General features: G+C 34.7%; 1 protein-coding gene across 1 annotated transcript in view; it reads left to right on the top strand.

Annotated features, from left to right (window-relative positions):
• Positions 1-18,050, top strand: part of COG6 (component of oligomeric golgi complex 6) — a 70,363-nt gene extending 52,313 nt beyond the window's left edge. Inside the window, exons 16-19 of the mRNA XM_066380968.1 lie at positions 1,708-1,815; positions 3,064-3,117; positions 7,262-7,341; positions 16,506-18,050. Coding sequence (XP_066237065.1) covers positions 1,708-1,815; positions 3,064-3,117; positions 7,262-7,341; positions 16,506-16,653 — 390 coding nt within the window. The 3' untranslated portion in view covers positions 16,654-18,050. The remainder of the gene's footprint in view (positions 1-1,707; positions 1,816-3,063; positions 3,118-7,261; positions 7,342-16,505) is intronic.
• The last annotated feature ends 4,854 nt before the right edge of the window (positions 18,051-22,904 follow it).

The raw sequence follows: 22,904 nt of genomic DNA, 5'->3' as shown, positions 1-22,904 counted from the left end.
TAATATCTTTAATCATTTGTTACTTTTTATATTCTGAAGTTCTTATCTCTATTTGGCTTTATCTTCTGAATCCGTCTTCTAATTTCTTTTTAAATCTCTTCATTTTAACATATTTCTCTGATGTTTATTCTGTATTTTCTAATTTTCTTTTGATAGTTTAGTTCTTAGCAGTAATGCTTTCTTTAAATGTTTACATTTGTACATCTTGTTTTCTTTGATTTCCATTAAACCTAGTTGTGAGGACTCTTAAATGTACTTTTTTTTAGATATTCACTAAGAAAAAAACCTCTGTGTCTTTATGTAGTGTTATCTGAGGAAGAGATACCTGTTTTGATTATTCAGTTGGGTTTCCTCTTAGAACCTACACTCACCTCTTGTAAATCAGTCATAAGTATTTTAGGGTGAGGGTCTCAGTTATTGGAGTTACTTGGTCAATGGCAAGCATTCAGGTGTTAACAGCACAGTTAGTAGTAAACTGTGTTATTGGCAAAAAAAAAAAAAAACAACTGGTAAAACTGAGTGAACTTTCTAATAAGGAATAGAAAGAAGACCTCTAGACTCTCAGGCCTGTACTGGTAAAATAAGGGAGCAGCAGATCTTCCTGCTAGGGAATAATTCACCCCAACAGGGTAGCTCCCTTCTGTGGCTGCCACCTCTGGTAGTATTAGGTGGCTTCCCCAAAGACAGCATAAAGCAAATGAGCACAGACAAGTCATTTTTGCTAGCTGGGTCTTCTTAGGCAGTTTTGAACCTGAAATCTTGGACCAACCTTCTTTTGGGTCCTCAGCTCTCCCCTTGTCACAGACCTGCTTTCTCCTCATGAGACCTTACTGCCATAGCCCCAGTTAGATTTACTTCTGGCTTTTCCAGATGGCACATTTGACTGGTTGAGTCAGTCCAGCAAGTTGGGAGGGTGAGGGAGTAAGGAGGTTAGGAACATCGGGCCCTTATCTTCCAGAATTCTTCCTATTTTTATTTTACACTGGGTTATTAGTAGTTTTGTTTGTTTGCTTGTGTTTTCCTTCTTACCAACTTTTAAAGAGCTGAAAAGCTACTCAATAATAATAATAATAGCCCGTGGTCTTATAATCCTCTTTGATTATCTTCTTTGAAAGTAAAATGTCCTTTTTGTAGTGGGACGTCCTCTTTACAGAAAGGAAGTGCCTTTGTTAAAATCAGTCCCTATGCCTTACAGTCTGGCCTCATAGCCACTTGAAGGAACAGCCCCATGATGAAGAGCTAAGACTGCAAGGTAGTCTACTTCTACTCTCATCAGGCTTATTACTCTTTTTTTTTGTATTTTTCTGAAGTTGGAAACAGGGAGGCAGTCAGACAGACTCCCGCATGCGCCCGACCGGGATCCACCCAGCATGCCCACCAGGGGGCGATGCTCTGCCCATCTGGGGCGTTGCTCTGTTGCAACCAGAGCCATTCTAGCGCCTGAGGCAGAGGCCATAGAGCCACCCCCAGCGCCCGGGCCAACTTTGCTCCAATGGAGCCCCGGCTGCCGGAGGGGAAGAGAGAGACAGAGAGGAAGGAGAGGGGGAGGGGTGGAGAAGCAGATGGGCACTTCTCCTGTGTGCCCTGGCTGGGAATGGAACCTGGGACTCCTGCACGCCAGGCCGACGCTCTACCACTGAGCCAACCTGCCAGGGCCAGGCTTATAACTCTTTTACAATATTTTCTTTCTATTGTGTGTTATTTTAGATTGAAGCACATTTGGACACACTTATAAATGAACAAGCATCTTATGTTTTAACTAGAGCAGGCTTGAGTTCCATCTATAACACCATACAGCAACATAAACCTGAACAGGTAAGCACATGGATATTTCTAATTATAGAACTATACAAGTTTAGAGTATAGATTCAAGAGCTAGACTGTGGTTTGAATCTGCTTTGCCACTTAATGGTGACCATTTTTCACTGGGATGGTGATGTATCTGTTTCCTCTTCTGTACTTTGGGGTAATAATATGTGTTGCATAGGGTTGTCCTAAGATTAAGGAGATAATACATGTATGGTTCTTAAATGATTACCTTAGTACCCCAAACTATGAAGTATCCTTTTTATTACAGTTTGGGTTAAATGTAATGAAAATATACAAAAATTAGTATAAAATATATAATATAAAGAATATTAATTCTGGAAAAATTTTAAGCCCTGTGTTACTATCAGTTGATTGAATGTATACATTACTGTATAAATAGCAGTTATCCCTTTTTTAATTTGGCAAATCATGATCAATTCCTTTGGAAAGGTAAATGCTTCTGGGGCCAACATAAAATTTTTTTTTTAAGTTATAGAACTCTAGTAGAAATATATAATCAAGTGGTGGAAACCCTTGAAAACCAGGTAAGCATTCTTTAAAAAACAAAGAACTCTTTTAAATTATATTAACATGAAGACTATTTTATAGCCCCAGAATTTTTTTTTTTTTTAAGGGAGATAGGAAGAGAGAGAAAGAGAGAGAGAGAGAGACTGATTTGTTCCATTTTTTCATACCATCATTGGTTGATTCTTGTATGTACCCTGACTGGGGATTGAACCACAGCTCTGGAATTCTTAAATGAAGCTCTCAAAACTTTCAAGTTCTGAATTTTTTTCTTTTCATAAAGTAGTAAGGAAATTTCTCCCAGAAAGAACCAATTCTGTTGTCTGTTTATACTAACATTGTCAAAGTTTAACCCTTGAAGCCTCAATGTCTCATTGCCATTTTTTAAGTGCTTCTTTGCCTTTTTTTTTGCTTATGAATACAGTAAATCTGAGATATCTTGGTTTTTCCTTTGTTAATAAACTTATGTGCTTCTAACTCCCTTCAACAAATATTATTGAGTGCCTTTACGCTACTTTTTAAAAAAATGAACATATCATGGTCCCTGCTCTAATTGAGGTTGAAGAGATAACATTTGAGTTCTTCAGAAATAATCTCGATTTCCAAATATGGGAAATGTTCTAATGGACACCAGCCATTTCAACAGATATCATAGGTGAACTGAAATGTATATATATATAGCATGATTTTTACATCTTGTTCTTTTCCTTCTCCTATTAATTTTTTTAGGGTTCCTTAGCTAATTTGCCCAACCTAGATTCTGTGGCACTGAAGGCTGCAATGGTAAGTGCATAATAAAGTATATATTTCCTTACAGGTTTCTTATGGAACATTTTCTTTTAAAACTTTTCATTTTCATTTTATTTTTTAATTACATTTTATGTTTAGTATTATTTTGTATTAGTTTCAGGTGTACAGCATAATGGTTACTCCTGGCCAGCAAACTGCGGCTCGCGAGCCACATGAGGCTCTTTGGCCCCTTGAGTGTGGCTCTTCCACAAAATACCACGTGCGGGTGCTACCTCGATAAGGAATGTACCTACCTATATAGTTAAAAAAATTTGACTCTCAAAAAAATTTCAATCGTTGTACTGTTGATATTTGGCTCTGTTGACTAATGAGTTTGCCGACCCCTGGCATTAGAGGATTGTATACTTGACAAAGTTTCCACCCAATATTTTAAGCACCCACCTGGCATGATATGTAGTTATTGCAATATATTCCCTCTGCTGGACTTTACATATCGTTGGCTGTTTTGTAACTACTAGTCTGTACTTCTTAATAACTTCACTTTTTCCAACCAGCCCCCCAACTCCCCCCCTCTGGCAACCCTCAGTGTGCTTTCTGTATCTATGAGTCTACTTCTGCTTTTATTTCTTTCTTCTTTTTTTGTATTTTTCTGAAGTGAGAAATGGGGTGGCAGAGAGACAGACTCCCGCATGAGCCTGACTGGGATCCACCTGACTTGCCCATCAGGGGGCAGTGCTCTGCCCATCTGGGGCATTGCTCCATTGCAACTGGAGCCATTCTAGCACCAAGGCAGAGGCCATGGAGCCATCCTCAGCACCAGGACCAACTTTGCTCCAGTGGAGCCTTGGCTGCGGGAGGGGAAGAGAGAGATAGAGAGAAAGGAGAGGGGGAGGGGTGGAGAAGCAGATGGACACTTCTCTTGTGTGCCTTGACTGGGAATCAAACCCAGGACTTTCACACACTGGGCCAATGCTCTACCGCTGAGCTAGCTGGCCAGGGCAAGCCTACTCCTATTTTTTTTTCTTTATATTCCAGTGTGAGTGAAATCACATGGTATTTGTTGTTTTCTGTCTGACTTATTTCACTTAGCATAATACTCTGTAGGTCTATTCATGTTGTTGCAAACATTAAAATTTTGTCCTTTTTTATGACTGAGGAATATTCTGTTACATATATATGTATCACAACTTTTTTTATTCATTAGTCTGTTGATGGCATTTGGATTGCTTTCATGTCTTGGCTATTGTAAATAATGTTACAGTGAACACAGGGGTGCATATATTCTTTTTAATTAGTACTTTGGGTTTCTTAGTTATTTATCCAGTAGTGGGTCATAATGCAGTTTCATTTTTAATTTTTTGAGGAGTCTCCATACTGCTTTCCACAGTGGCTGCACCAGTCTGCATTCCCACCAGCAGTGCAGGAGGGTTCCCTTTTCTCCACATCCTCACTAACACTTGTTTTTTTGTTGATATATTGATGATAGCCATTCTGACAGGTGTCTGGTCATTGTGATTTGAATTTCTATTTTTCTAATGATTCGTGACCTTGAGCATTGGACCTCTGTATTTGTTATTTTTGGAGACATGTCTGTTAAAATCCTCTGTTTTTGAATTGGATTGATTTTGTGTGTGTGTGTGTGTGTGTGTGTGTGTGTGTGTGTGTGTGTGTGTGTGTGTGTGTATTGAGTAGTATGAGTTCTTTGTGAATTTTGGATATAAACCCCTTATCAGATGTATCATTGGCAAATATTTTCTCCCATTCAGGGGGTTGTCTTTTCATTTTATTGAGGTTTCTTTTTTATTTTTTCCAGAAACCATGTAGTCCCATTTGTTTATCTTTTCTTTGTTTCCCTTTCCCAAGGAGATTTGTCATTAAAAATACTGCTGAGAGAAACGTCAGAGACTTTGTTCTCTATGTTTTCTTCTAGGAATTGCATGGTTTTGAGTTTCACATTTAAGTCATTAATCCACATTAATTTATTTTAGTATGTGGTGTAAGGAGTCCAGCTTCATTTTATTTTTAAACTTAGAAATGTAAGTAATTTGATTCTAAAGCATTTAAATAAAAATAAATGAAGATGAATAAACTTGAGATTTATTAAAACAGTTATGTTTCTTAGAAAGTTAAATATATACTGTAGTTACCATTCGATCCAGTAATTCCACTTTCAGGTATTTACCTCCTGAAAATGAACACATCTACACAAAGACCAGTCACCATAGTTATTACTCAATAAATGTGTTTCTTTCCTCTGTTTCTCCTACTCAGCACATATCTATAATAGTCCATAATATAAAAATTCACAAAATATAGTTAAACCCCTTACAAATTCTTACTTGCTTTGTTTTAAACTTTGAAGACAGTTATTTTGAATATCTTCTTCAATACATTATTAAAGAAACAAAGTCTTGATTGAGTTTTGTAGTGATGTATCATTTTATATAGAATTGTCTGTTGCCTCCACTTGGATGCTTCAAAGGCACTTTAATTCAGCATCTTCAAACCTAACTCTCTTTAACTCTTCCCTACCTCACCCCCAGTCCCAGGTTCTTCCAAGTGATTTTAACTCACAGTGGTAAGAGCATTTATTCACTTATTATTTCAGTAGTTATTGGCCAAGTATCTGCTATTTCATAGGCAACATACTAAGAGCTGGGATGAAAAAGGACATGACCGCACAAGGGATGCAGTGGTCCCTCGTCCACCACGAGGGTTAGGTTCCGAACCCCCCGCAGTATGCGAAAATCTGCGGAGTAGTGACCTTATATTTATTTTATTATTTATGTATTATTATGTATATATTTTAAGGCTTTATGAACCCTCCCCACGCTCTTAGAAACCTTTCCCACACTCTTACAAACACTTTTTATGCTCTTAACCACTTTCGACATTCTTAAACCTACATGATTTTAATAATATATAAAATTTTATATGGGTACTCACCAGTGAATATACTACAACTATTGTAGTATATTCCCACAATATAGTGAAACTTATTGCAAACTCCCACAATATAGTGAAAAATCTGCGATACAAAATTAGATATCTACAATTTAAAAATCCGTGATACAGTGAGACCGCGAAAAGTGAACCACAATATAGCGAGGGACGACTGTATACAACTTATTAAATGTCTAAAGAACACAGTTATGAGTTATGGTATTGCTATGTGAATTAAGTTATACAGATTAAAATCTGGGAGTCAATCTCTTCATCCTGTCACTAACCAAACTTGGGATGATTTTACTGGTTAATTTTCTCAGGTACCTCCTCCTCTTCTCTTCACCTTTATTGCCCTTATAAAGTAAGATGCTGCAAGTAGCTGCCTGTTTGTGGTCCTTGCAACTATCATTACAACCTTTCATTCCATTCGTCTTGCTGTAGCCAAATTTAGCTTTTTAAAATTTAAATCAAATTATTTCCTTACTTCAGTGGTTTCCTACTGCTTTCACAATCAGAACTAAACTCCTTTGATATAAAGCATACAAGTTGTACATTAACTATTAGCTATTCTCCTTCTCTCCTTAAGCCTTAGGTGGTACCCTGCTGTACCCACTCCCACCACACACACACTTACTTATTGTTTATTTATTCTTAGGATCTTACTCAAAATGTCCTTTCCTCAGAGATGCTTTTGCCAAATGTACAGGTTAGGTCCATCCTCCTGATTTATGCTTTTATAGTACCTTGGTTTCTTCCTTCACAGCATTTAACACAGTATGTAGATACATATTTTTTTAGGTTATTTGATTACTACCTCTCTCACTAGGCCATTAGCTCTAATATAGTTCCTTTCTAATAGTAGGTATTCGATAATATTAGTTGAATGAATAATTAACAAATACAGTATATTTAAGAAAGTAAGGTAGACTGGAAATCTGATGACTACTTCTTGTTAATATTATTATCAAAACTTTGGTGAGGGTCATGAAGATGAATGACTTAGATTCAGAATTTTACAAGTAGATGATGCTGGATATTGACTACTTTTAAAAGTTGACACTTTTAGGTAATTTAGGTAGAATGTTTACAAAATAACTCATTTTGATAACTTGTTTTTTTGAATATGGGATTTTGTCTAAGATTTAATCATTAAAAGATATGGTAATATATTTGAATGTCTGTTAACAGATACATGTAGTACTTTATTTTAACATTTCTCTGTTTCATTCAGGTTCAGTTTGATCGTTACCTGTCAGCTCCAGACAACCTGTTAATGCCACAGCTGAACTTCCTTCTGAGTGCCACAGTGAAGTAAGTATATTTTGGTCCCAATTAGTTGGTAAATATTTACATATTTTTAAATACCAAGCACATTTCTTTGAAAAAAAATTATTTTGTGAATAGGAGATTTACCATTGACCATCTATGGTTCTCAACCATTTTTTTCTGCCTCAGTACCTCTGAGAGATCTGAATTCACCCTGTTATTACTTATTCCTTGCATATATCTAACTCCAAATTCTCTTCTTAGTGAATGATTTTTTAAAATTAACATAAATATAATAGAAATTATGTTACTGTAATACCAGATTCTCTTATATTAACAAATATGTCAGGGTGACATGGAATAAATATGTCATGGACTATCCATAGTACATGCAGATAAGCTACTTCATAGACTACTTAGCTATAAAAAAAACAGTGAAATTTTACCGTTCACTACAACATGGATGGACATGAGGGTATTATACTAAGTAACTCAGAAGGAGAAAGACTAATACCATACAATTTCACTTATATGTAGAATCTAAAGAACAAAATAAATGAACAAACAAAACAGCACTGTACTTATTACTATTTTTAAAATTTTTTTTTAATATTCATTTTAGAGAGGAGGGGGGGAAACAGAGAGCGAGAGAGAGAGAGAGAGAGAGAGAGAGAGAGAGAGAGAGAAGGGGGAGGAGCAGGAAGCATCAACTCCCATATGTGCCTTGACCAGGCAAGCCAGGGTTTTGAACTGGCAACCTCAGTGTTTCCAGGTTGACGCTTTATCCACTGCGCCACCACAGGTCAGGCTACACTGTACTTATTGATACAGAGAATAAACCGATGGTCACCTGATGGAAGGGGAGCCACAGAGACAGGTGAAAAAGTAGAATAAGATTACGGAGGAAATATTGCCAGTTGTAAAAATAAACATAGAGAGGTACAGCATAGGTACTTTGTCTCCTCTTCCTCCTTCTCCTCTCTCCCTCTCTTCATTCTCTCCCCCTCCTCCCTTCCCTCTGGGACCTGCTGTCTTGTTATCTGTATCTATGTGTTATATATACATATATATAATTTGGCTAATCCCTTCACCTTCTCTGATCTCATCTCCTCATCCCCCTTCCCTCTGACAGCTGTCCCTCTGCTCCCTGTGACCCTGCCTCTGCCTCTATTCCATTCCTCAGTTCACTGTGTTTATTAGATTCCACATATAAGTGGTATCATATGATGTTTGTCTTTCTCTGCCTGGCTTATTTCACTTAGCATAATAATCTCCAAGTCCATTCATGCCATCACAAAAGGTAAGATTTCCTTCTTTTTCACAGCTGCGTAGAATTCCATTGTGTATATGTACCACAGCTTTTTAATCCACTTGTCCACTGACAGACACTTGGGCTGTTTCCAGATCTTTGCTATTGTAAACAATGCTGCAATAAACATGAGGGGGGGGGGTTGCATATCTTCTTTTGAATCAGTGTTTTGGGGATTCTTAGGATATATTCCTAAAACTGGGATGGCTGGGTCAAAAGGCAGTTCCATTTTTAATTTTTTGAGAAAACACCATACTGTTTTTTACAAGTATGTGCACAAGTCTCATTGCCACCAGCAGTGTAGGAGGGTTCCCTTTTCTCCACACCCTCGCCAGCACTTATTATGTGTTGATTTGTTGATGAGTGTCATTCTGATAGGTGTGAGGTAGTATCTCATTGTGGTTTTAATTTGTATTTCTCTGATTAATGAAGTTGAACATTTTTTTCATATGCCTATTGGCCATATCTGTATGTCTTCTTTGGAGAATATGTATCATTCAAACTGAAAGCAAAATTTACATATTTTGAGATAAAGCAAAATAGTTTATCAACAATATACTGCACTGCAGGGAATGATTAAGGAAGATTTTCAGACCAAAGGAAAATGATACCAGAAGAAAACTCAGTTCTATGCATAGGAAAGACAAAGGATAAGTTGACATTGAAAACAAAATTACTAACAATGAATTGGATTTTTAACATATAGAAATAAAGTTTATGACAACAAAAGCACAAAAGATGGAATGAGAGGGTGGTGGAGTATACTGTTGTGTAAGGTTGTTAAATTGTCCTTGAAATATATATACTGTTTTAAGGTAGATTATTAACATTATAGTAAGTGCTAAAAGAAACAAAAATTATGTAAAATGCTATTATATAAGATAAAATAGAATGTTAAAGAACAATTACAGAAAGAAGGGGGAAAAGAAGCAAAAAGAACAGGTGGGACCAATATAAAACAAATAACAGAATGATAGTGATAGACTTACATTCAGCCTTATAGCAACTCTGAACACTCCAATTAAAAGAATTAGAGTGAAGAAAAAAATCATGGTCCAACTGTTTGCTACCTATAAAAAATCCACTTTGAATACAAAAACAAGGGTTGTTTAAAAGTAAAATGATGGTGGCCCTGGCCGGTTGGCTCAGTGGTGTAACCTCGGCCTGCTGTGTAAAAGTCCTGGGTTCGATTGCCAGTCAGGGCACACAGGAGAAGCGATCATCAGCCTCTTCGCCTCCCCTTTTCCCTTCCCTCTATCTTTTCTTCTTTTCCTGCAGCCATGGCCCAGTTGGAGCAAGTTAGCCCTGGCCACTGAGGATGGCTCCATGGCCTTGTCTCAGGCGCTGATATAGCTTGGTTGCCAAGCAATGGGGCAATGGCCCCAGATGGACAGAGCATTGCCCCATAGGGAATTTGACAGTATACCATTTGATACCAGTCTTACTAAAACCAAATTAGCTATATTAATATTTAAAAATTTAGACTGCAGGATAGAAAATAATACCAAAGATAAAGGTGGACCTTTTACAATAATAATAATAATAGGATCAATCTATTAAGAAGATATAATAGTAAATATGTGTATTTAATAGCAGAGTTTCAAACATACAGTGTAAACTCATAGAATTGAGAAGAAATATTTATGTTGACAGTTACAGATATTTGAACACTCTTCTGCTAGTAATGGATAGAAAAGGTAGACAGAAAACTAGTATGGTGTAAAGGAACTGAATATTGCCACCAGTCTGTCTACCCTGGTAGAAAGAGAATATACTACATGCAACCACAGACAATAACATTCCTTTCAAGTGCATATAAAACATTCACTGCACTAATATAGGAATGAACAAAAAAGAAATAAGAAAGTACTATGAATATACCCATCTACAAACAAAGTATGCCTGTTTATTTTACAACTTTCAATAAAATTTCTATATAATTTTCAAATGTATTTCTGGGTTTATTCCTAGAATATTTTGTGGCTACTATGATAAGGTCTTTTGTTTTCTCCTACATGTTCTAATTAGATATTGCTGGTTCTAAATTTTGTGTGTTAATTTTTAATCTGTCCAAATAACTAAACTTTATTTTAGTTCTAGTACTTTTTCAATTGTTTGCCTTGTTTTGTTTTTGGTAAAGATACCTAATATTAATGGTTTTATTAATTCTTTTCAATATTTGTGACTAAACTCATTAAATTGGCTAGGATCTCCAAAGTAAACAGTAGATGTAACAATGTGTATGTATATCTTACTTTGAACTTTAATGGAAGTGTTCCTGATGTTTATCATTAATTGTGATGTTTGCAGATTTTCAGTGTTCTTATGTAGTTTCATGGTATTCTTCTCTAACTGGCTGTGTAATATAGTAATTTGTAAATTCATCATAACTCCTCTCAAAATTCCCATGGACCAGTTCATTAAATATTTATCCAGAAGTATGTGAGAGGTCACTCTGAATACTTTTGACCATCTCCACAGTTACTACTATGGTCCAAGTTAGTTTCATCTATGCCTGGATTATCACATTATCCTTTGAACTAGTCTCTGTTTTCACTGTTGTCCTCACTGCCAGCTCCACACCAACCCCTACAATCTAATCTGAACTCCTCAACCAGAGTGATCCTTCAATGAGTTACTTTACCTACATCTTCCAATGGGTCTACAAATTAGTATCTCCATTTTACAGAAGAGGACACCTCTTAGAAAGGTTAAATATTGAACCAAAGTCAAATAGTCAAGATTTGAATCCTATATTTCTGATTCCAGAACCTATTCTCTTTAATAATAGCCTGTACTATATTTTTATTAACTCTATGTTGAGATTGTCTTATTATTTTCAAAAGGAAGTTAGAAAATTTAAGCATATGTGATAGATAAGACTTACATGAGATACGTGGCTTGGTCTCATGGAAAATATACTTACATTTTACTGTGAGTGACAGCTCATCAAGGATGAGACATTATCTTAACCCTGTGACATCTGGATGTTAGCACTGTGGTAAAGAGAAATAAAAATGTACGTTCTTTAACCTGTGTATTCATAAGTATATTCTTTTTTTTCTTGGTATTTCAGGCTTAGACTGTTAATACCTTCTTTTCTCTCATGACACATTTGATTGCGCTCTTAACTGTGGTGCTGTAGTAAAGCTCAATTTTAGTGATCATAGATAGAACCCGAATGCTGAAATAAACTATTTTTAGAAATGCTGAGTTTATGGTAATGATTTTGTCATGTTGTTATGGCAGCCAAAATCCTAAAGTACTGATTAATGACAAGCTCACTGATTTTGGAAGTAAGCAGTTTATCTCTTATCACACACAGCTCAGTGCCTTAAATAATTATTTAAGCCTGACCTGTGCAGGTACAGTAGAAAAGGCGTTGACCTGGAATACTGAGTTCACCAGTTTGAATCCCTGGGCTTACCTGGTCAAAGCACACACTTGAGAAGCAGCTGTAAGTTGATTCTTTGTGCTCCTCTCCCTTCTTTCCCTCTCTCTAAAATCAATTTAAAAATCTTAAAAAATAAAGATTTAAAATATACTTAATTTCAGTCAACATTTTTAAATAAGAATATCTCCTTCTAGTTATATATTAATTTTTATTAGTATTTTTAAAATTTATAATACTAGATTTTTAAGGCATTGACATTTATAACTGGTCAGATAAAACTTAACGTATGATATTCTGGTGCATAAGTAACTGAAAAATGTTACCCTTCTGTAAAATTGTGTAACTAGCTCATCTTTTTTTCTTTTTTCAGTGGCACATTAACTACATTATTATCTCTGATATGTGATACATTGGTATAGCGAACTACTTTCTAAATGTAAGAAAGATTTCCTAAAACTTAGAAATAAGGCAAATAGAGTCTGGGATAACAGCATGTCTGAATTTTTTAGGGAAATGTACATTGTTTGATTCTCTGTTTACTGTTGACTAAATTTCTCATGGTTTTTCATGCCTTATGGTTGTCCTTGCTCCATGAGACATTGATCCATTTTGTATCTACCATATTTTGTTTTAACCTTCCTTTTCAAATGCTTGCAAATGACCAGTTATTCAAAATGTCCCGTGAACCAGCTTTATCATCTTAATAGTTTCCTCATTCACAAGTTATTAAATTTTTTACATTCTTTCATTCTTTATTTATATGATTCATATGTTTAAGTTTTTGAAAGTTGTACTTATACTGAGAGGGTTATTAAGCTGTCCAAAGGCCAATAGGGCATCACCTAATAAATTATTACCTGTTAGAATTTCATGGTAATAAAGAGACCAATAAAATTAGTAGTCTAACTTTATAGATGGTCATAGCTTACATTCAAATATATACAAGAGTTTCCTTTTAACTGGCCTTTTTTTCAATATCTTTTGATCATGTGAAAAGCTAGACTTAATTTTTAGAATTTTAACCTACATAAACAATTCTAAGAGTACTTTTCTTCAGCTCTGGGCTTCATCAAAATATACTATATGTAAGTAAAATCTGAGTTGGATGCCCATGCTAGAATCAGTGCTCAGCATACATGACTGAAAAAATAAATACTACTTTTCACTACTTGTACATGAGGTGATCGGTGGATAAAGGCATTCCAGATTTTCAGAAGCACCTGAGATAATTTGTTGGTCATTTTTTGTTGAGTTACAGAATACCTGAAAGTTTTACATTTTGAACATCGATTATTTGTCACTATAATGATTTTTCATTATCTTAGACTCTATGTCATATATGATATTAGTGAATAATTTGGGCCAAGACACCAGGCAAGTAGGCAGGTAGGCAGGCAGGCAGACAGACAGACAGATAATTAGATAAATAGATACACAGATACATGCCTTTATACCTTTTAAGATAAAGGATGAACTTACAAAATAATTATCAATATAAATAAAAAGGAGGGGATCGTAAAATTGCAAAGTAATAAAACTGTTTTAGTACTTCAGACTCACCACCCATTCATATACAAATAACTGATATGTTTATATATCATTATTTAGGGAACTCAATTCTCCGAAATAATGTGTGTGTATGTATGTATATGTATAAATAGGCACAAAGAGATGTTTTTAAAAAGCAGTTCATAAAAATGCTTTTAACTCTCACTGGAATGGTATAATTTAAAAGCTGAAAGTACCTGAAAGATTGTTGATTCAGTATTTTGTTTTACAATGGTGACAGTCCTGGAGAGAGTCAATTACTTGTTCAAGGCTGCAGTAAGTGGCAGATCTTCAACTAGAAGGTCCCTGACAGTATTGTCCTCCACTACACCTTTATAACATTAGAAAAAAATTAATGAATGTAAGTGATGGACCTGTGCCTGACTTTGGAAGTGATAACTGAGCTCTTACATTTGTCTAGATATGGAATCACTACCAGTCACAGTTCCTGCTCTTCACATTTAGGATCTGACTCAGATTCACTTTGGAGAAACACTCTTTCCATTGCATTTCTATCCTGTTGGCTTTAATAGTTGGCAGGCCAGGAGGACCAGTTCTTACCCCTTCTCCTTTTTCTACCCAGCACATGAAAGGCCTTTTTCTCCATGAGCTTTGGTGTCTTTCATCATCTTCAGCACAGCCGTGTTCATTTTTAATCCCTTCCCTATCTTGGTGGCTTTAACCAGAGAAGCAAAATGAGGATGTCCTATACCCATCAAACACCAACGTTTAAAATTATACTTTTACTTGGTTTTATTAACTTTTTTATTTTATTTGTGGCTTAGCAATATTGCTTTATTCTATTTTTTCTTCACTGCAGATTTATAATGATTTTTAGCTGCATTATGAATTATAGACATTTGTAATTTACTTTAATTCATAATTAAATATGTCCCCTGAGTTATAAGAAAACATAATTTTTCTTCACTTGCACTTGGAGGTAAAATTTTAAATGTATTAGCTCCGATAAGGGGTTAACATCCAAAATATGTCAAGAACTCACAAAGCTTAGCAACAAACAAGCAAATAATCCAATTAAAAAAAGGGGGAGAGGACCTGAGCAGACAGTTCTCCAAGAAGACATACAAATGGCCAACAGATATATGAAAAGATGCTCATCTTCCTAGCTATCAGAGAAATGCAAATCAAAACTACAATGAGATACTGCACTATCTCACACTGTTAAATTAGCTATTATCCAAAGATTGGGAATAGCAAGTGTTGGAGAGGCTGTGAAGAAAAGGAACTCTCATTCACTGCTGGTGGGAATGTCAACTGAGACAGCCATTATGGAAGAAAGTATGGTGGTTCCTCAAAATATTAAGAGTAGAACTATTATATGACCCAGCAAGCAATCCCTCTACTGGGTATCTGCCCCCAAAAACTCGAAAACATTGTTATGCAAAGACATATGCACCCCCATGTTCATTGCAACATTATTCGCAGTGGCCAAGGCAACCAAAGTGTCCTTCAATAGATATTGGATTAAGAAGTGGTACATATATACAATGGAATACTACTTAGCCATAAGAAATGATGGTATATTGTCATTTATGACAACATGAATGGACCTTGAGAACATTATGCTAACTGAAATAAGTAAATCAGAAAAAGCCAAGAACTATATGATTTCACACATAGGTGGGATATAAAAATGAAACTCATGGACATAGATAAAAGTGAAGTGGTCACCAGGGGAGGTGGGGGGGTGTAATAAAGAGGGACAAATATATGGTAACAGAAAATGATTTGACTTTGAGTGATGAGCACACAACACAATCAGCAGTTCAAATGTTTCAGAAATATTAATCTGAAACCTATGTATTCTTATTGATCAATGTCACCCCATTAAATTTATTTTAATAGAATTTTTTAAAAATTAATTTGTTCAAAATATTCAATAATTCTACATGTACCAGTTACCTATATTTTTTAAAAAATTGTATTTGATATTCATTATTGTACGTTACTCTTGTTTTTAAGCTTGTGAGAAGAAATAGCCTTCTTTCTCTGTATTTTTATTCATATGTTTAAATATATACTATGTTTAGATTGAGTATAGATTTTAGAGTATGTAGTGTATGTAATGAATGCTTTATACATTCCCTAAAAATTTGTCTTACTGCTTTAAGAACTGTTATATCTAAAATCTATTTTTTGACTTCTTGCAAAATGGGTATCAAATGCATCTTATATTTTACACATTTAAAAAATACCAGCTTATGTTTTTCAGCTATTTTTGGAAAATAACTTTTGTATCTTTTTGATGCACTCATCATTAAGCTCAGTCAGTTATAGGAATCTCCAATATATGTAGATCAGAAATATTTTGAAGCCTCATCTGGTTAAGTAGATTTACAAACCACTTTCCACCATCTTCCTTTACAACAAAAAGGTAGTATACCTAGAGCATTTACTCCACTCTGCTCAGAGAATTTACTCAACATATTTCCATTTTACTCACGCTCATTTTGGAAGCTTCAGCAATTGACATTTGGGGCAAATGTCAATTTGCTTCAACTCACCACGAGTCTTACACATGTATTCTTTTGGTCATGGACATTCCTAAAATGGAGAAGTTATTTCTAGCTCTGGAAATCAGGGAAGACTTTATAGAACGTACATTTTTACTGAGAACTAGGGGTATTTAAAGAACTATACGACCTGTTTTTTGTTTAGTAACCCACTGTATATTGGGCACCGTTCCAGCCATAAAGATAATAGCAGCGAACAAAACCCAGTCCCGCCCTCCTGAAACCTACATACTAATGGGGAAAATGTAACAAAAAAATAATAAATATTAAAATTATCCCAAACCAAGATTAGTAACTTGTGTAGTGGTACAATTAGTTTTTAATATTATAATGTGATAATTATAAACATGAAATGCATTCAAATATGAAGCTTTCTTACAATTCTTACATTTTAAAATTGTTTTCCTATTTTGTTTATCAATAGAGAGCAGATCATAAAACAGTCTACAGAATTAGTCTGCAGAGCATATGGTGAAGTGTATGCCGCCGTGATGAGTCCAGCCAGTGGATACAAAGATCCAGAGAGCATTCTACACCGATCACCACAGCAAGTGCAGACACTTCTCTCCTGATACAGTATTTGAATACTAGCAAAATACTGCACTCCTCAAACACTGAAGGCTTTCTTTTTAAATGTTAATCTTTAAAATTTGATGGTTATAGTTTTCTTTGTATCATATGATTTTAAGTCCCAATAATTACCTTTTTGGTCCCAATAATATTGAAGTAAGTAACATATGTTGACCTGAATTAGTGTTGTTCTATATTGACTCTCTAGAAAGGCTCTGTTCTCTGCAAGCTGCCTCTTCAGCACTGCCATTTCCCCTGTATATAATTATATTCCCTTGGAATATAATTGTGTGGGGGAAAAGTAATATGAGAGAGTTTTGAGGGATTTATTTTTTACAAAATTAGTTTTTAATTAACTATCCATAAAAAATTAAACTTAAGAATTAGTATGGTATGACCTAATAAATACCACTTTACTTAAAGGTTTGTTTGCTTTTTTATTAGTTATTATTGTGAGTAGGTGTACGTAAACTGAGGAGCAGAAATACAAACTCTGCAAAAAGTAGGGGAAAGAGAAAGAATTTAAACAGGCTGGATTCCAATCTGTATTTCTAGACTGAATTCAATATGAAGTTTAGCATTTAAAATGGGGTCTAGGTGTGTAGGTATCCTGTGCTATATGTAAGCCTAGTATTTAAAGATATTTGTTACACAGTGTGGACTCCTTAATTTCAACCAAGTACCAATGTTGTCTGATGTTCAAACCAAAGAAATAATGATCTACTCTAACACTGGAGTAAAAAGACCAGTGTTGCAATTGCTAATGTCAGTAATTGATGTCTATCACCGTGGTGATCCTTGACCAAGAATGACTTGTGTTCTCACTTTTGAATTTTACTTATGAGTAATATTCAAAATCACTGTTGTTTTTTTAAAATAAATCTTAGCATGTTTCGTGTGACCTTGCTTTGTGGGTTACATTTTGAGGATAATTCTTATTAGCAAAATTTCTTAATTTCTGGTAAATCAACAAAAAGAAATTCCTAAATTATAAATGAGAAAACTGAGGCATAAATAAAATTGACTAGGTTAAATTATTTTGAAAAGTAGTAAGATGAAATTAATATTTATATAACAAATTAGTATTTACAGAACATAGCCCGTTCATCTATTTAAAATTTGTTAATTTATATTAACATGATTCTTTTGGAGCAAGAAAATTATATATCTGTTTTGTTATAAATCTGTATTTTTAGTCTTTTTCTTTCAATGATTTTGTGTTTGTGTCATATATCAAGGATAAAAAAATGAAGTGTGATAAAAATCAAGAACTTAAGTTTTATGTAATTTATTTTTACTGTGAAAAAAATTGCTACCTTATTAGTGAATTCCTTTGCTTTCTATGAAAAAGTGTATTTGATCTTTTACCTAGTTTTCTCAAATAAAATATTAAACTATTTTTAGAGCAGTGATCATTGGAGTATTTTTATACATCTTATTAAAGTGTTTTTAGAAAATGTACTAATAGAAAAGAAAGTACAGTATAGGGTCAAATTGAGATAACAAGTGTGAGATTGATATGTAGAATGTGGTATCATTATATTCTCAAGAGCTAAATCAAAATAAGAGATTATAAATGTTAATCCATTAGTGTTACACTTTAATTTGCCATATACTTTAGTTTACATTTTGAACAGTTCTGATGTGACAAAGCTGTAACCATAGATAATTCATGCCAGCTTCTCTTTCAGAAAGAAATATTTGTCTGGCAAAACCCGCTAGTTTAACGTTTCCATTTTTTTTCTCTGGGCCTTTACTTGAATAAGTGAATGTTCAAGTTGAAAATTATAACCACAGTTTTAAAAATTCACTGTTGGAGCTCAACAGCAGATTCATGCAGGCAGGGGAAAGAATCAGCAAACTTAAAGGTAGGTCATTGAGCCTATCCAGTCTGAGGAACAGAAAGAAAAAGTAATAAAACAAAGTGAACAGATCCTTAGGGACCTATGGGATATTATCAACAGTATACACACAATGGGAGTCTCCAAAGGAAAAGAGAGGAAGATAGGGGCTAAAAGAATATTTGAAGAAATATTGGCAGGAAACTTCACAAACTTCATTAAAAAAAATTACACACACACACACACACTCAAGAAATTCACCAAACTCGAAGTAGGATAAACTCAAAGAGATGCACACTGATACACATCATAAACTATCAAAAGCTACAGACTAAGATAAAATCTTGAAAACAGCAAGGTAACCATCATGTCTAAATGATTTTCAATAAGATTAACATGTGACTTATCATCAGAAAACATAGAGGCCATAAGGCAGGGGTCAGGAACCTTTTTGGCTGAGAGAGCCATGAACGCCACATATTTTAAAATGTAATTCCATGAGAGCCATACAACGACCTGTGCACGTTACACATTATCCAATAAAAATTTGGTGATGTCCCGGAGGACAGCTGTGATTGGCTTCAGCCACCCGCAACCATGAACATGAGCGGTAGGAAATGAATGGATTGTAATACATGAGAATGTTTTTTATTTTTAACATTATTTTTTTTATTAAAGATTTGTCTGCGAGCCAGATGCAGCCATCAGAAGAGCCACATCTGGCTCATGAGCCATAGGTTTCTGACCCCTGCCATAAGGCATTGGATAATACATTCAAAGTCTTGGAAGAACAAAACTGTTAACTTAGAATTTTATATTCAGCAAAGCTGCCTGTGAAAATAGAGGAGAAATTAAGACATTCCCAGATAAAAACTATTAGACCTACCATATATGAATGTTAAAGGAAGTCCTTGAGGCTGAAATGAAAGGATATTAGACATTAACTAGAATCAACAAAACAAGTAATAGCAAGGAAATAGCAGACTTGGGCAACACTATATAACCTAGTTAGAATTAATAAATATATATAGAACACTCCACCCAACAACAGCAGAGTTCATACACATTCTTGTCAAGTGGACATGCTACTTTTCTCCAAGATAGATCATATTAGGCCACAATTCACATTTCAATGAATTTAAAATGATTAAGGTTATACCAAGTTCTCCAAACAATGATATGAACTGAGAGATCTATAACAAAAGGAAAATTTGAGAAAGCATAAATGTGTAGAAATTAAATAAGATACTCTTAAATTGCCAGTAGGTCAAAGAAGGAATTACAAAGGAAATTAGAAAAATTTTTATAGGAATGAAGGTTTGGTGTGAAATAGCATGCCAATTCTTAATAGGATGCAGTAAAAACAGCGCTCAGAGGGAAATGTATATAGCCTACATTAAAGAAAAGAAGTCAACCTAATCTTAAACCATAAAACAGAACAAGAAGAGCAAAATAAATTTTTAAGCAAGAAGGAAATAATAATGCCCCCCTCTTTTTTTCAGAAATGGAGAAGCTGATCCTAAATTAAATATGGACATACAGGGGAACATGAACAGCAAAAAACAATGTTGAATCTTCTCAATTTCACAACTTAATACTGTAGTGATAAAAACAGTATGATACTGGCATAGAATAGACATACAGTTCAATGGAATAGAATTTGGAGTTCAGAAATAAACCCATACATCTATTGTCAGTTGATTTTTCACAAGGCTGCCAAGACCATTAATGGGGGGAAGAAGAGTCATTTTAGCAAATGGTTCTGGAACAACTGGAAATTCAAAAGATTTTATACCATATAGAAAAATTAAAATAGATCAAAGATCTATAAAATAGAAGGAAATGTAGATGTAATTATTTTTGGCCTGGTATTATGCAATTTTCATCTTTTATACAATATACATTTAAATATAGAAGTAAAAAGCAGAGGCACATAATGTTAAAAACAAGTCAGCGACCACCGGGCGCGCAAAAAAACAAACAAACAAACAAAAAAAAACAAGTCAGCAAATCAGTTTTCATATTAAGTTAAATATGCTGTTTAATGTATTATGCATAGGCCTACATATGGTTATTTGGAGGCTACAGTTATATTTAAGCACAACTAGATTAAAATATGTATTTTATCTGAGAATGTGCTTTTGGTGATAGATAATGTACTGCTCACAAAAATTAGGGGACATTTTATCACTTTATATTCATTTTACAATATCCCCTGGTTTTTGTGAGCAGTATTATGTATTTTTTGTGAGCAGTAGTTATGTATTTTTACAGACCCAAATATAAAATAATATAAATTAGCTAAGAAGTGACTATAATAATTATATTCATAATAGCATGCTAGTCTTATATCAAATTCAACTAACATAAATGTCAGTGAATGTTAAAAGAAAAAAATTTTCTACCACATATAATTGAATCATTAAAAATAACTAGTACTAAGCTGAATTGGGGAAAATTGTTAATGGGAAGGTATTCATATGAAATACTACTTGCTTGCTTGGAAGGGATATGCCATTATTTAACAAAGTGTTTTGTAATTGTGTATTTTAAACAGTTAAAGTCCAAGGCAATGGTAGGATTTTCAAGGTTTATAGCTTCAATAGCAGGAAATAAATTTATTTAAATTCCATTTCCATCAGTGTCAAGATCTGAAATTCCACTGGAGCTGGCATTGGATTTTTGCCTGCAAAAAGCCAAATGACAAAAAACAAGAACGGTTTTTCATGTGCAAGCCAGTATCAAAAGTCGGGTCTCCTACGCTGAAATGGCAGGAGCCTTTCTAGAGATATCATCTGTATGAGCCTAGTTTGCAGGATTCAGACAAGAGCTGGCTGCTGTTTATTAGCCAGGCCTCAGATGGAATGTAAAATGGTAATGAGGATTGAACTGAAGTAGAAAAATGCATTCCCCTTAGAAGCCAAGTCTTAAAAAGGAAACCAAAGAATTGATTAATATTCCACAGACTTGCAATGTATATTTAATAGCACCAAGAATTTTCTTGCTTAAAAACTGTATTAGTTACTTTTCATAAAAATGTAAGCAAAGCAAGCATTCAAAGGCAAAAAGCTTTGTTAAAAACAAAAATAAAAACAAAAGCAGCATATCAAACTACCCTGCCTTTATTCTGAGTTTTACAAAGAAGAAAATTAGTTATCCACTGAGAATTAATGGGCTACTAATGTAATAAATTATATGACAAATAATAAATCATAATAGAATGTGCAGAACCAGAAAAATGTATTAATACACATTATGACTTACTGAAAGGCTTTCTATTTCCAAGTGGTAAATCATTAGCCATGGAGTAGCTCTTGGTAACAGCAGGTCTCCCAGAACAGTGCAGAATTTAGATTGCTCCTTACCTTCTGTATGGGATAACTGTAGCATGTATAAGGCTACTGCCATCTTGGTCATGAATAAAATTTCCATATATGTAGATACATTTCTGGATCTTTTTTGCTTTCTTCTCACAGGTTTATTTATTCCTGCATCAATAAAAAATGTCTTAATTATTGCAGCTTAATTATTATAGTAAGTCTTGACATCTGGTAGGGTGTTCCATAGTATTTTCATCATCTAGAATGGGTATTATTTGTATTTCTCAAACGACAATTGAGAATGTGATCAGGATGATTTTGAATCTGGACATCAATTTGTGTAGAATTATCTTTATGTTATTAAAAAGTATAAATCGCCTGACTAGGCGGTGGCGCAGTGGATAGAGCGTCAGATTGGGATGTAGAGGACCCAGGTTCGAGACCCTGAGGTCGCCAGCTTGAGCGCGGGCTCATCTGGTTTGAGCAAAGCTCACCAGCTTGGACCCAAGGTCGCTGGCTCAAGCAAGGGGTTACTCAGTCTGCTGAAGGTCCGCGGTCAAGGCACATATGAGAAAACAATCAATGAACAACTAAGGTGTCACAACAAAAACTGATGATTGATGCTTCTCATCTCTCTCTGTTCCTGTCTGTCTGTCCCTATCTATCCCTCTGTTTGACTCTCTGTCTCTGAGAAAAAAAAAAAAAGCACAAATCATCAACACGTCAAATTTTTCCTGTTTAAATATGGTAGTAGTGCCCATCAAATTTTTAAATTTCTCCACAGAAATCTAAGAAAACTTTGGTATGTTGATTCTTATTCTAAGAAATTTAGAGAGAAATGGCACCGTAAGGAGTGATACTGATAAATCTCCCCCAAAATTCAACAAGATCTTCAACCAGAGACAGAAAAATCTATCCTTGGAGCCTCCAGAAGTTCCACACTAAACGCGAAGGTATGATCGAGTGAAAAATTGACTAAATATATAATCAAACCTGAAGGAAATAAGATGGAGGAAGAAACACTCTGCCTTCCTCACTAACCTAAATAAGGGCTGCTTTCACTGGGAACTGAGAGTATAGAAACTAAGGCGG

Source organism: Saccopteryx leptura, chromosome 4, assembly GCF_036850995.1.
Source record: "Saccopteryx leptura isolate mSacLep1 chromosome 4, mSacLep1_pri_phased_curated, whole genome shotgun sequence".
Taxonomy (NCBI): Eukaryota; Metazoa; Chordata; class Mammalia; order Chiroptera; family Emballonuridae; genus Saccopteryx; species Saccopteryx leptura.
This window is presented reverse-complemented; position numbering and strand designations above follow the sequence as displayed.